Source organism: Ochotona princeps, chromosome 29 (genome assembly GCF_030435755.1).
Source record: "Ochotona princeps isolate mOchPri1 chromosome 29, mOchPri1.hap1, whole genome shotgun sequence".
Lineage (NCBI taxonomy): Eukaryota > Metazoa > Chordata > Mammalia > Lagomorpha > Ochotonidae > Ochotona > Ochotona princeps.
In genome coordinates, this window is record NC_080860.1 from 19470147 (window position 1) to 19484069 (window position 13923).

Sequence of the window (13923 nt, forward strand, 5' to 3'; positions counted from 1 at the left end):
ACACACACCCATCCTAGGCAGGCTTCAGCAAGAAGTGACCTGGTGGGGGTAGGTAGGGAGCAGTGATGTGACATAGCAGGCTAAGCCTTCCCCTGCCATGCAGGCATCCCATATGAGTGACAGTTCGTGTCCTGGTTGCTCCACTTCCCATCCAGACCCTGATCCTGACCTGGGAAAGCTGTGGAGGATGGCCAAGATCTTGGGACCCTGAACCCACGTGGAAGAAGTTCCTGGCTCCTGGCTTCGGACCGGTTCAGTTCTGGCTGTTTCAGCCATTTGGGGGAGTGAGCTAGAGGATGGCAGATCTCACTTTCTTTTCTTTTCTCTTTGACTTTAAAATAAGAATAAATCTCAAAAACCAAACACAAAACGGTGACCTCTGGGCTTGCAGATTCTGAAGCTCAGCCAACAAGGTTGGGCAGGATGGAAAGGCCATGGGGGCGGGGAGAGGACTGAGAGCCTGACCCTGGCTCCTGTGGGGAGGGGTGGCTGGCTCTGCAAGACCCCCAGGTTTTCCACTGACCGAATGCAAGTGCAGGGACTAAAATACAAGGCCAGGAGTCAGTCCATGAAGAGAGGTCGTGACGAACCTCACAGGGAGGCAGGAAGAAGCACCGCCGACAAGGCACCCACGCAGCCACGTCTGCGCCTGGCCAGCTGCGCTTGGCTTAGCCGTCCAGGCCAGGAAACAATCAGGGTAGATTAGCAACTGTTTCTGGGGCAACCGACCACGCCGGGTTGCCGGGGCGACCGGAGAGGGGAGCCGGGGAGAGCATTGCTATTGGCTGCTACGGGAGCCTGTTCACCGGACGCCATTATCGATTGGCTATTGCAGTCACAAGGCCCGCCCACATCCCCGGGCCGAATTCTGAGGGGCAACTGGTCGCCGCTGTCCCAGCCTCAGTGCTGGCGCCAGCGGAATGGAGCGAACTCTGAGGCGTCCGGGTGAAAGACCTGAGGAAAACGAAGAGCAGGTCAAAGAGGCGGTGGCTGCCCCTGGGCAGCTTGCAGGGATCGAGGAGGCGGAGGAGGGGTCGGATTGGGACTCCGACCTGGAGACCGAAGGTGCACCCCACATTCACCCCCACACCCCCGGGGGGGCGGGGAAGAGTGCCAGGCCTGTGTGGCTTTGAGGGGCTTCTTACGCCCCGGGGATTGGGGTGAGGGTGTGCTCAGGACGGCCACCTTCATAATACCGTCCGCGGCAATTTATAAGATGAGGTCTAAACGTAAACTAGAAAGGACGGTGTAACAAGGAGAGTCCCCACCCCCTCCCCCCGAAAAAAAGAAAAGAAAAATTGATTAGAATTGTTTTCACCCTCCCTATCACCACCCCCTCAAAAAAACAAACAAAACAACCCTGGTGTTCTGCAGGCAGGGTGCTAACCCTAATCCTGACTAAAGTTGCACAGTAGTCTCACTAGCATGGGAGACCATGGCTGTGGCTGTGATGGGAACCCACCATGGGGGTCCCCCGTGTCTCCTTTCCCAGGCACTCCGGGGCCTGGAGAACGGGGCAAGACCACTCTGGGCCTGAGGTCTCGCTGGGCCTATGGCGTTGTGTCTGCTGCTGGCTTTCTGCCTCAAGGGAATACTCCAGAGCTGAACCTGCGGCACCGTGGCCTGGGGCCCCAGGTACCCCTCTCCTACCCCACCCACCAGACCCCAGGAGGGAGAGCACCTGTGTGTGTTTTGTGGGGGGATGCCCAAGTTTAAAGAAGATGAGAAGGGAGGGTCCTGGAGACAAGAGTCATGGGTGTGCCCCTGTGGGAGACCAGCGCTGACCCCTGAGTCCAACCCACATTCCTGCCTCGCCCTGTGCCAAATTCATCCCTTCTCACAGTGGGGATGGGTGCTGGGTGCTGGGGAACCCTGACTCAGGGATGTGTGATGGGGATGGCATCTGGAATAAGCAGGTGTTCCCCCTGGGTGTGGGTGTGAGCCATGTGGTTTCCCCATCGCAAGGCACAGAGTGTCCCTGAATCCTGGGAGAACGAGCCAGGGTGGTGGGCAGCTGAGGCCCTCAGGCTCCTGTCTGTTCTGTCCCAGGGGGCCCGAGCTCTGGCTTCTGCCCTGACATCCACTGCTTGTGTCAAACGGCTCGATCTTCAGGACAATGGCCTTGGTGGGGCTGGTGCAAAGGTCCTGGCAGGTGTGCTGAGCCAGAACAGCAGCATCTGTGGTAGGTCCTGGGCTTAGGGGGCAAGGCTCAGAAATGCAAATACAGCCCCTCCCCACCCCAGGTCCCTAAGCCAGGTCTTCTTACCTGGGCCTCTGCTGGTGTTGCTGGTGTTGCTGGGGGCTGCACGAGGGGCTTCATCACAAGGTAGGGTATGTGGGGGTGGAGTCAGATTCTCTTTAGGGCTGGACCCCACTCAGTCCCAGCACCCCAGCACCTGTGGACTCTCTGTGCCTGAGTGTGGTGTGATGAGGTCTTTTGATACGGAAAGAAGGGGCTGGGCAGTATGAGAGGGGAACAGGGAGAGACACAGGGGCAAATCCAAATGCTGGCTCTGCCACCCAAGAAAGGGGTAAGCTGGGCAAGCCCCTCGCCCTCACTGAGCCTCAGTTTCCAAGCTGTGAAATGCCCCCTCCCCCAGATAGACCATTTAGTCCTTAGGGTTGTGGTCAGCAAAGAACAATGTGATCAGTCCAGCATCCCATCAGGGCTCTGTTGGCCACCCTGGATGATGATTTGCTGGATTCTGGCATTGTGGCAGTGAAGAAGGGTTTCTCATACTGTGGAGCCATCCATCACCTGGGTGGCCTGTCCCTGTTGATAGGTTGGCACAAGCACCTTACAACCCCAGACTTAGGGTTGGGGGAGGGCTTGGAAGGAAGGGAAAGTGCCTTCGGATGCCACTGACTGACTGTGTTGTTGGCCTGCAGAGGTGGACCTGTCTGAGAACCAGCTGGGAGCAGCGGGGGCCAAGGCGCTCTGTGCTGCGCTCTCAAGGGCCCAGACAGTGCAGAAGCTGTGGCTGGCAGGAAATTACCTGGAGGAGCAGGCCGCCTGCTACCTTGCCGAACTCCTGCTGGCCCACACGGGCCTCAAGGCCCTGGATCTCAGCTATAACCAACTGAACGACCCAGCAGGTATCACCAATTGAGGCCACCACAAGACATGGAAATTCAGTTTTCCTGGACACGGGTGGGTGCCTTTGGCTGCACACACATCTGGATTCTGACGCCTGTCCTGCCTTGCTCCCAGCTTGGCCTGCTGCTCTCCTCCAGCTGCACAGAACTGTGTCATGACTGTCCTGTGTCCTGGGCACTGACTTAGCCATGTACATGATACCACAAGGCATGGACAGAACAAAGTCCCTGGCCTTATGGAACACATAGTATCAAGATAGTTTTCAGTGATTGTTTAAAACACAAAACAAAACCCAGGGCCTGGTGCAATGGCTCAGTGTCTAAATCCTTGCCTTGCACAAACCAGGATCTCATGTTGGTGCAAGTTTGTATGTGTAAGTGGCTGCTCCACTTCCCATCCAATTCCCTGCTTGTGGTCTGGGAAAGCAGTAGAGGATGGCCCAAAGCCATGGGACTGTGTACCCACATAGGAGACCTGGAGAGGCTCCTGGCTTCAGACTGGCTCAGCTCTGGTCTTTGTGGCCACATGGGAAGTGAACCAGTGGATAGAAGATCTTTCTGTCTCTTTTTCTTGCTCTATAAATCTGGCTTCCCAATGAAAATGATTAAATTTTAAAACACATACACACAAGCTGGACGGCACCATGATGTAACAGGTTAAGCCTCTGCCTACAGTGCTGGTATCACGTTTGGGGACCAGTTTAAATCCAAAGTGCTTCACTTCCTATCCAGATCCCTGCTCATATGCCTGAGAAAGCAGAAGATGGCACAAAGTACTTGGGTCCCTGCACCTACATAAGAGATGCGAATGAAGCTTCTGGCTCCTGGCTTTGTCCCGGCCCAGCCCAGACCAATTCAGTCATTTGGGAAATGAGCCAACAGATGGAAGATTCACTCTCCTCTGTCTCTCTCTCTCTCTGCCCCTCACCCCCGTGTCTCAGTAACTCTGGCTTTCAAATAAACAACTCTTAGAAAAAAAAAGAGATTCACTTAACTTGGAAGAGTTACAGAAAGAAAGGAGAGACCTTCCATTTGCTGGTTCATTCCCCAAATAGACTAGCAACAGCCAGAGCTGAACTGATCTGAAGCTGGGATCCTGGAAATTCTTGCAGGTCTCCCATGTGAATGCAAGAGGCCAAGCACTTGGGCCATCCTTTGCTTCTTTCCCAGTCCATAGTAGGAAGCAAACTTGGGAAGTAGAACAGCTGGGACTTGATGCCAGCACCACAAATGGAGAATTATCCTTTTATGTCACTACACTTTCCAATAATCTTCTTTTAAAAGACAAACAAGGGCTCAGCACAATGACTCAGTGGCTAAATCCTCGTTTTGCAACCACCAAGGCCCCATGTGGACACCGGTTTATGTCCTAGCTGTGCCGTTTCACATACATCTCTCTGCTTGGGGCCTGGAGGAACAGTGAAGAATAGCCCAAAGCCCATTCCTGCACCCATGTAGGAGGCCTGGAGGAAGTTCCTGTCTCCTAGCTTCAGATCAGCTTAGCTCCAGCTGTTGTGGCCACTTGGGTAATAAACCCGTGGACAGCAGATCTTTCTGTCTCTTCTTCTCTGTATATCTAATGAAGATAAATAAGTCTTTAAAAACAAACAAGCAAGCAAGCAAGGTCCAGTGTGATGCTTTAATTGCTAAATCCTTGCTTTGCAAGTGCTGGGATCCCATATTGGTGCTGGTTTGTGTCCCAGCTGCTCCATTTCCCATAGAGCTCTCTTTCTGTGCCCTGAGTAGGCAGTCAAGGATGGCCCAAAGCCTTGGAACCTTACACCCATGAGGGAGGCCTGGAGGAAGTTCCTGGCTCCTGGCTTCAGATCAGCTCAGCTCTGGTCATTGGGAAGTATTGGGGATTGAACCAGCAGATGGAAGATCATTTTCTCTGTCTCTATTCTCTGTAAATCTGATCTGCCTTCCCAATAAAATTTTTAAAAAGGTGCCTGCCTGGGCAGAGGACAAGTGCTGGGGAGGCAGCTGCAAGGGAAGGGCTGGAGGCCACAGGCAGGCCAAGGCACCATGTGTTTATGAGGGAGGCGGGCCTGGGGAATTTTGAACTCAGCTGGGCCATTCGATGTCTCTGAGAGGGATTCTGTGGCTGGGCCTGATTTCCCTGGGGTGGGGGTGGGTGGGTGAGGAGTGTGGTCCACACAGAAGGTGTTACTCCCTTGAAGCATGGCTTACAGGATGGGGGTCGGGTAGGTGAGAAGCATGGTCCACAATGAAGGCATTATTGCTCCTGAAGGAGAGCTATGAGGTGGGAGTCAGGTGGGTGAGGAGCTTGGTCCACAGTGAAGACCTCGAAGGATGGCTACAGGGCCCAGAAGCAGACCAAGCACTGGCAATTTTCAGCCTGGAGAAGAAAGAACCTTCTCCCTCTTCAGCCATTTGCCAAAGAAGGGGCTGGAGGCAGAGGGCACCACTGCCTTCCCCTCCTAGTTCTTCAGGAAGAGGAAACTTGCCTGACCTGTGAAGCTGTGGATAACAGATCCCGGGCTGACCCGGGGCACCAGTCCCACTCTGCCTCCGCCAGGGGCTGTACGGGGCGCTGTCCGAGGTGCTGAAACATCAGCCAGGGCTGATGGAGCGTTCTGGTTGGTTGGGCCTGTGTTGAGTGCTGGCGTCATGTCCAGTCCATGGTGGACTTTGATCCTGGGGCTGGAGACTGGCCAGATGGAAACAGAAGGCAGAGCCTGGATGAAAGGAAGCACGGTGGACATGGAGCCTGAGGGGATCGGGCTGGGTCAGCTCAGGCTTCCCATGACTGAGCCCCAGTGCTGGAGCTTGGAGAACTGGGAGTGACTGGGTCAGACTGGCAGAAAGGAGAGCCAGCTGTTTCACTGACCATCTCCCAGAGTTGTTTTTTTTTTTTTTTTTTTTTTTTTACTAATAACTAGATCTCATTCATGATAAAGGTCCCTGGATTTAGGCTTTGTTTGTTTTGTTAGATTTCTTTTTTCTTTTCTTTTTATTGGAAAGGAAGATTTACAGAAAGAAGGAGAGACAGAGAGAAAGATCTTCCACCGGCTGGTTCACTCCCCAATTGACCGCGACAGCCAAAATTAAGCCAATCTGAAGCCATGAGCCAAGAGCTTCTTCCAGGGCTCTCAGGCGGGTGCAGGGTCCCAAGGCTTTGGGTCACCTTTCACTGCTTTCCCAGGCCACAAGCAGGGAGCTGGATGGGAAGTAGCCAGAATACAAATCAGAGCCCATACGGGATCCCAGCTTGTGCAAGGTGAGGATTTAGCCTCTAGGCTACCACACCAGGCCCTTCCAGAGTTTCTTTTCCTTATTGTTTTTTTAAAGATTTACTTATTTTTTAATTGGAAAGTGATGTTTACAGAGAGGAGAGACAAAGAGGAAGATCTTCATTCCCCGATGATTCATTCCACAAGCAGCTACAATGTCCAGAGCTGAGCCGATCCAAAACCAGGATACTGAAGCCTCCTCCAGGTCTCCCATGTGGGTGCAGGATCCCAAGGCTTTGGGCCGTCCTCCACTGCTTTCCTAGGCTACAAGCAGGGAGCTGGATGGGAAGTGGAGCTCCTGGGATTAGAATTGGCGCCCATATGGGATGCTGGCACATTCAAGGCGACGACTTTAGCCGCTAGACCATGGCGCCAGACCCATGGCCTGTCACTTCCTAAAGTCTTTTCTGACTCATTGTCACTGACAGGGCAGTGACAAGCATGAAGATCTCTTACAAAAAAGCTTTTGAGAGGTAGAGAAATGAAGAATTCTGCAAATGTCTGTAAAAGCTGGGGCTTGCGCAGACTGAGGCCAGAAGAAGCCCACAACACAATGCAGATCTTTCCAAGATGGGTGGTGGCTACATGAGCTATCCCATGATTCCTGTTCAGGGTCTTCATTAGCATGAAGCTGGAATCAAGAGTTCAAACCCAGGCACTGAGTATGGGCTGCAGGTGTCCCAAGCAGCACCTATCAAATGCTCCCCACCCCAACTTCCAAAAGATGACATTTCCACAGGTGTCTAGGCTCCAGTGGGTGTGTATCCATGCATGGTGGATTCTTAAGTTCAAGGTTACCTCCTCTGCCCTCACTACCCTGACCAGTAAGGCAGGGTCAACCGCCACTCCGTTCCCATCCTTCTCTTGTCTAGTCTAAAGAGCTCACATCCTATTCATTTGGATTCAGATCTTTCGCCCCAACAAACAGGCCTGTGTTGGTTTTATCTCTGGGACCCTCCTACCCACAGCTGAATCTTGGGAACTGATGATTCAATCCTGGTCTCTCCCATACTCGGGTCCTTGAGCCATCACCTGCTCTCCCCCACAGTTTGTCTTACTAACGTACAGGAACTGGAGGCAAAGCCAAGAACCGACTCTAGCACTCCAGCATGGGATGTGGGTGTCTGCAACAGTACGCTGAAAACTAATGCCCATCCCCAGTGTCATATTTTGAAGGAATGAATAGAGCAACTAAGAAGGTTTCTTGGTGTTTCTGAAGGAGAGACCTTGGGACCAGCCCTGGCAGAAAACGCAGGACTCACCGAGCTGAACCTAAGCTGGAATCACCTGCGAGGCCCAGGTGCTGTAGCATTTGCCAGGGGGCTGGAGGTAAGGGGCTGGAGGTATGGGACCCATATGCAGACGGCTTTGGGGCAGGTGGCCTGGGAGCCAGTTCCTGGTTGTTGCCACTCTTCAGAAAGGAACCTGGTTTCTCCTACCTGAACTTAAAAAGCCTTTCTTTAGGTGCCCTTGAGTTTCTCAGCTGCATTTAATGATTGCAATATGCTATGCTCAGCCTCATGCTACTTACCTGAGGGTCAAACTGCATGTCATGCCCCTTCCCCAGGCCTCACAGACACTGGCAGGGGACATCTGTGGATTCTGATGACACAAGCACAATATTGGACCCCAAGATCTTACCCCTTTCCAACACTTCTTAAACATTGCACCTCCTCCCGTGCATGGGCTGTTCCCTGGTGGTGGGCATGGATGGCTCAAGCCTGCCTGGGTGGGACAAGGTATCTATGAAGTTTCCAATGACTCCCTTCCTTTGTGGGGTCCTCATCAGGGAAATGGTAGATATTACCTCGTCCTGCAGGGTGACAGGTGAGGCTCTGTTTTGCCTGAGTACCCACCCCTGGCCCCATCATAGTCCCTTGAGCAGGTGACATTTCCTTGGGAGGCACTTGCTTGGTCCCTGAGACTTTTCTGTGTCTCAAAGTGCTGTCCTGTTCAGACCCCAAGTGGGTGTGAATCTGAGCACCACTTCTTGAGCTCAGAGGATCTGTCATGGCCACACACTGCCATCCCCTTGTTGGGCCATTCAGATCTCCTGCTCATCACCGTCTGAGTCACAGCTGAGGGGGACCTGTGCCCTCTGTCCTTGCTACCTTGAGACTGCTGGGAGGCCATCCTGGCAGCATTCTTCATGGTGGAATTTGGTCCCATGATCCTGCCCCTTTGCTGTTTTGAAGGCAAACATCTTCCTGAAAGTTCTGGATATCTCTCACAATGGCTTTGGGGACCCTGGAGCCTCTGCAGTGGGCGAGGCTCTCAAAGTCAACAACGTGTTGGAGGAACTCAACATGAGGTGAGGAGCTTGGCACAATGCCCCCAGGACCCAGGGTCACTTTCCTAAAAAATATGTTTATTGATTTTACAGATTATATTATGTATTACATAATATTATCATATATGTGATATATAATATATATAAAATACTAGATTATGTGAATATATATTATACAATGAATATGTATTATATCTTATGAATATATACATATGTATGTGTATGTTTATGTATTTATGCATGTATGTGCCTATTATTATATGTATTGTATATTGTAATATATTATTACATGTGCTACACATATACTAGAAAGAGTGACAGAGAGAAAGAAGGAAGACAGCCACAGAAAGGGGGTTAATTCACTCCCCAGATGCCCACAACACAACAACCAGGGCTGGGTTAAGCTGAAGCCAAGAACTCCATCCGGGTCTCCCATGTGGGTGGCAGGTGCCCAAGGACTTGGACTGTCCTCCACTGCTTTCCCAGGCGCATTAGCAGGGCACTGGATTGGAAGCAGAGCAACTGGGACTCCAATAGGTATTCTGGTGTCTGAAATGGAATGCTAGTGTTGCAGGGGACAGCTTAACTCACTGTGCCATAATTCCACCCCTGCCTCCCCCAAAAGTGAAATCTTTACTTTCCAGAACAAGCACAATTGACCCAGGATAAGGCTTGAGCCATGATTCCCCAGGTCCCAGCTGTCTTTTGTACTTAAGCTCATGGTTTGTAAGTGCAGGTGTGTGTGTATGCATCTCCACAGAGGGCCTGGCGTGGGGCCTGGTAGGACCCTAAGAAGTGGCCCATGTGTGTGCTCCTAGCACCTGACAGCTGGGTGCTTCTGCCCTGTGTGAGGTGCACCTCTGGGTCAGCCAGGATTTCAGTTTCAGCAGGTAACCAGAGGAAGGCATGGAGAACAGGGTGCAGGGGCAGGAACAACACTGAGTTCAGATAGGTAAGCGCTGCTGTGGCTGAGCCCCTCCCCTGTGGGCCAGTCCTGGTCCCTCTTCCCCCGTGGGAGGAGCCAAGGCTGTAGGCAGCCACAGGAGATGCCGAGAGTCAGGGTGCCGAAGTGGGAGTTTGGATTGGTATGTGGTACAGAAAGTAGGCCCCATGTTGGGGTGCCCTTACCCCTCATCAGAGTACCCCTTTCAAATCCCAGCTCCTTTGCTTCCAGGGCAGCAGGATGATGGCTCCAGGGCTTGGGCCCCTGCCATCCACACATAAAGATGACCTGGATGGAGATCTGGGCTGCTGGCTTCAGTTTAGCTCAGCCCTGGCAGTGGCAGGCATTTGGGGAGTGAAGTAATGAATGAGAGATATGGTGTGTATATGTGTGTTTGCCTTTCAAATAAAGTGAAATCTTTAAATGTTTTTTAAAAGGAGTGGGAATGGCTCAAAAAGGCAAAGTCACTCACATGCCGTGCTGAAACCTGCAGTTTGGGTCCAGCACGCAGAGAAAGAAGAGGAGGAAGACAGAAGGAAAGCCCTACAGTTGGGGCGAGCTGGGCCAGCACACAGGAGCCTGCCTGCTAAGCTTAGTGCGCAGCTGGTCTTCCCCTGGTGGCGAGGGGCGGTGGTGGGCAGCCCTCTTAGGTGTGTGTGGCTTGTCCACATTAACTGTTGGAGCCCTAGGTGTGACTAGAGGGCCAGAGGTAAAGGTTAACCTGCCGGATACAACAGCAGCTCCATAGGGCACCCTGGGCCAGTGGGCTCTGCTCAGCTGTAGGGGGCTCCTGAATGCTTGTTGTTGCAGCAACAACCGCATCTCTGCCGCCGGAGCCCGGAGCCTGGGCCTGGGCCTCCAGGTCAACCAGACGCTGCGCATTCTTATTGTGAGTGACAATCTGACGGGGGAGGCTTTCCAAACAAGTCCCTCCCCTGCCACAACCCCCATCCCATCCCAGGAGTAGCAAATGGGTGGGACACACAGAGCCCAAATTGGGGTGGGGAATGTCTCTGGGAGGGGTCTCTGGCTTTCTCCTAGGACCACTTCTTGCCCCCTTTACGCCCCTACCTCCCACTAGGCCAGTTACTGGGTTTCCAGGCTCTTTCTGTTTTTCCCCCACTGATATCCTTACAGATGCTCCGCCTCCTTCTCCCTGCTCCCCCTCAACCTACTGAGATTCTCAAGTTGGGCCCTCTTGCCCCGGCCCTTCTTCCTCACCTTCTCTCCTTTGCCTGCACTCTCTAAGGAGGTCAGGATCAGTCCAGGTACTGTTAGGGTCTACTCAGATCTTACTTGAGGAATGTCCAGTAGAGGTCCCCTCAGGGGACCCAAGGGGAAGAGCCAGAGAAGGGGGAGTGGGGAGCAGGTGAGGGTGGGTAGGACAGCTGTGGGAAGACCACTGTGTCTGCCAGCAGCCTGGGGTGGGAGACAGGGAGGGGCACCTGGCTCTGCCTGGCTGTTCACTGTTGATAAACCACAGTAGGCCCTGAGGGATCTGATTTCTTTTTTTTTTTTTTTAAGTTTTATTTATTTTTTATTACAAAGTCAGATATGCAGAGAGGAGGAGAGACGGAGAGGAAGAACTTCCATCTGATGATTCACTCCCCAAGTGAGCCGCAACAGCTGGTGCTGTTTTTCACTTCTGCCTTTGTTTCTGCTGCTCTGTCTGCAATGCTAGGTGACCAGGAACCCCTTGCGCAGTGAAGGCTGCTCGGGTCTTCTCAGGCCTGTCAGGGACAATGCTGCATCTGCCCTTGAACTGCTGGATTTCTCTGTAAGAGTTTATTTATTAACCTCAGCTCTATTCTACCCTCCAGCCACCCCTTCCAGGTGGGCGGGGGAATAGGGGGTCTGTTTCAGAGGAAGAAAGTGAGTGGGGGTTACAGAAACAGAGGGCTCTGCACAGGAGATAAACAACCCAGCAGAGGCAGGAACCTTCGGGCTCAATTCACCCCAGTCCTGCTCCTACCCCCTCTCCATACACCACCCCTGGGGCTAATGGTCACGCTGTGCATTGGTCTCCAGCCTCTGCCCGAGTCCTTCACTGGCTGGGCGAGGGGGACACAATGTCCCTCTTGGCTGAAGGAGCCTCTTTGGGACCCTGTGAGTAAGAACAGCCAAATTCCCAGATACGTCATCATGAGCTTTCCTGTCCTGGGTTTCTCCTCAGGACGTCCAGGTGGACAGAGACTTTGATGAGCTCACCAGCTCCGTCCAAGTCCTTCTTCCGGGCCTTTGCATCAAGACTGGTGCTCACAGAGTGGAGTATAAAAAAGAACTGCTGCGGGCTGGCACTGTGGCGTAGCAAGTAAACCTGCTACTTGCAGGGCTAGCATCCCATATGGATGCCAGCTGGAGTCCTGGCTACTCCACATTCGATCCAGCTCCCTGTTAGTGTACCTGGGACAGCTACAGAACAGGATCCAAGTGTTTGGGCCCCTGCCACCCGTGTGGGAAACCCAGTTGGAGTTCCAGGCTGCTGGCTTCAGCCTGACCTAGCTGTGCTCATTGCAGCCATTTGAGGAGTGAATCAATTCTCTCTCTCTCTCTCTCTCTCTCTCTCTCTCTCTCTCTCTCTCTCTCTATATATATATATATATATATATATATATGTTACTCTGGCTTCCAAAATAAATCTTTCTTTAAAAAAAATTGCCGCCCATGTTCAGACTCTGCCCTCAAGTGACTTTGTTGTGTGACCTGCTTGTTTCCTTGGCTCCATGGAATCATGGCACTCTGCTCACACTTGTGCCCAATGAGACGCCGTGGGCCATCGGGAGCCGAGTTCTCTGGCTTCCACCGTGAGTAAGACAGCACTTACTCCTCTCTGCTCCCACACTGGGGGAACAGGGAGCGTTTTTCTTGGTTTTTGCTCTCACCTGTGCAGCACAGACCCCTCCTGTCACTGTGCTGGATGCATGCTCAGACGCCCAAGGACATTTTCATCCTGCTGGTTGTCTGAGTTCTGACTGGGCTGACTCTTGGCAGGTGTGTGACCAGCATTTCTGAACTCTACTTGAGAACACGCATGCTGCTCTAACCCCTAAGGAAGCAGTGAATCCTGCCACACCACAAGTCCTTCAGCTGAGCCGTACCTGAGGCTGGTGTCTGTGGTACAGTGGCTTAAGCCTCCGCTTACAAGGCTGCCATCCCTTCTAGGGGTGCAGGTTCCCATCCAGCCCCCTACTAGTGGCTCTATGTACCGTCCTGGAGATCCACATGAAGTTCCCGGTTCATGACTGCTGTGGCGGTTCAGAGTGAACCAGGTGATGGCAGATCTCTTTCCCTCTTTCCTTATTGCTTTTTGAAGTAAAATAATAAAAACCCACATCTGCCTGTGATCTTTCATCCATGAGTCAACTAATCTGCTTTACCAGAGATGCATAAAAAATTGATGTAGGGCTGATGCAGTGGTATTACAGGCTAAGCTTCTGCCTACAAGGCTGGCATCCCATATAGGTGTTGGTTCAAGTCTCAGCTGCTCCACTTTTTTAAAAAAGATTTATTTCATTTTGTTTGAAAGGCAGATATTATAGAAAGAAGAAGAGAAAGAGAGAGAGCTTTATCCCCTGGTTCACTCCCCACATGGCCAAACACTGCAGCTGAGCTGAGCTGAAACCAGGAGTCTCCTCTGGGTCTCCCACATGGGTGCAGGGTCCCAAACACTTGAGCTGTCCGCTACTGCTTTACCAGGCCATAAGCAGGGAGCTGAATCAGAAGTGGAGTTGCTAGGAAACAAACCGGTGCCCACACAGGATGCTGGCACTGCAGGTGGAGGATTAGCTGCCTCTGCATCCACATGGGAGATCTGGAAGAAGCTATTGGCTCCTGGCTTCAGACCTGCTCAGTCCTGACCAGTGTAGCCATTTGGGAATATCCCTTTCTCCGTCTTTCGTTCTTTCTCTGTAACTCTTCCTTCCCAATAAATAAACATTAAAAAGCAAAAAAAGGGCCCGGCGCGGTAGCTCAGGAGCTAAAGTCCTCACCTTGCATGGGCCAGGATCCTATATGGGTGCTAGTTCTAATCCCAACGGCTCCACTTCCCATCCAGCTCCCTGCTTGTGGTCTGGGAAGCAGTGGAGGACGGCCCAAAGCCTTGGGACCCTGCACCTGCGTGTGGGAGACCTGGGAAGGGATCCAGGCTCCTGGCTTTGGATCAGCTCAGCTCTGGCCATGGTGGTCGCTTGGGGAGTGAATCATCAGATGGAAGATCTTCCTCTCTGTCTCTCCTCCTCTCTGTATATCTGAAAAATAAATAAAATAAAAAAATAAAAATAAATAAATAAAAATAAATAAATAAATAAATAAATAAATCTGAAAAAAAAAAAAAAAAAAGA

At 52.2% G+C, this 13923-nt stretch overlaps 1 protein-coding gene across 1 annotated transcript; it reads left to right on the forward strand.

The window, feature by feature from the left end:
* The first annotated feature begins 907 nt into the window (after positions 1 to 907).
* Positions 908 to 12102, forward strand: LRRC74B (leucine rich repeat containing 74B). Its single transcript, XM_004592144.3, has 9 exons — positions 908 to 1065; positions 1493 to 1635; positions 2050 to 2182; positions 2890 to 3096; positions 7570 to 7679; positions 8546 to 8661; positions 10394 to 10472; positions 11265 to 11360; positions 11757 to 12102. The coding sequence occupies exons 1-9, from the start codon at positions 921 to 923 to the stop codon at positions 11889 to 11891; spliced, it is 1164 nt and encodes a 387-aa protein (XP_004592201.3). The 5' UTR covers positions 908 to 920; the 3' UTR covers positions 11892 to 12102.
* The last annotated feature ends 1821 nt before the right edge of the window (positions 12103 to 13923 follow it).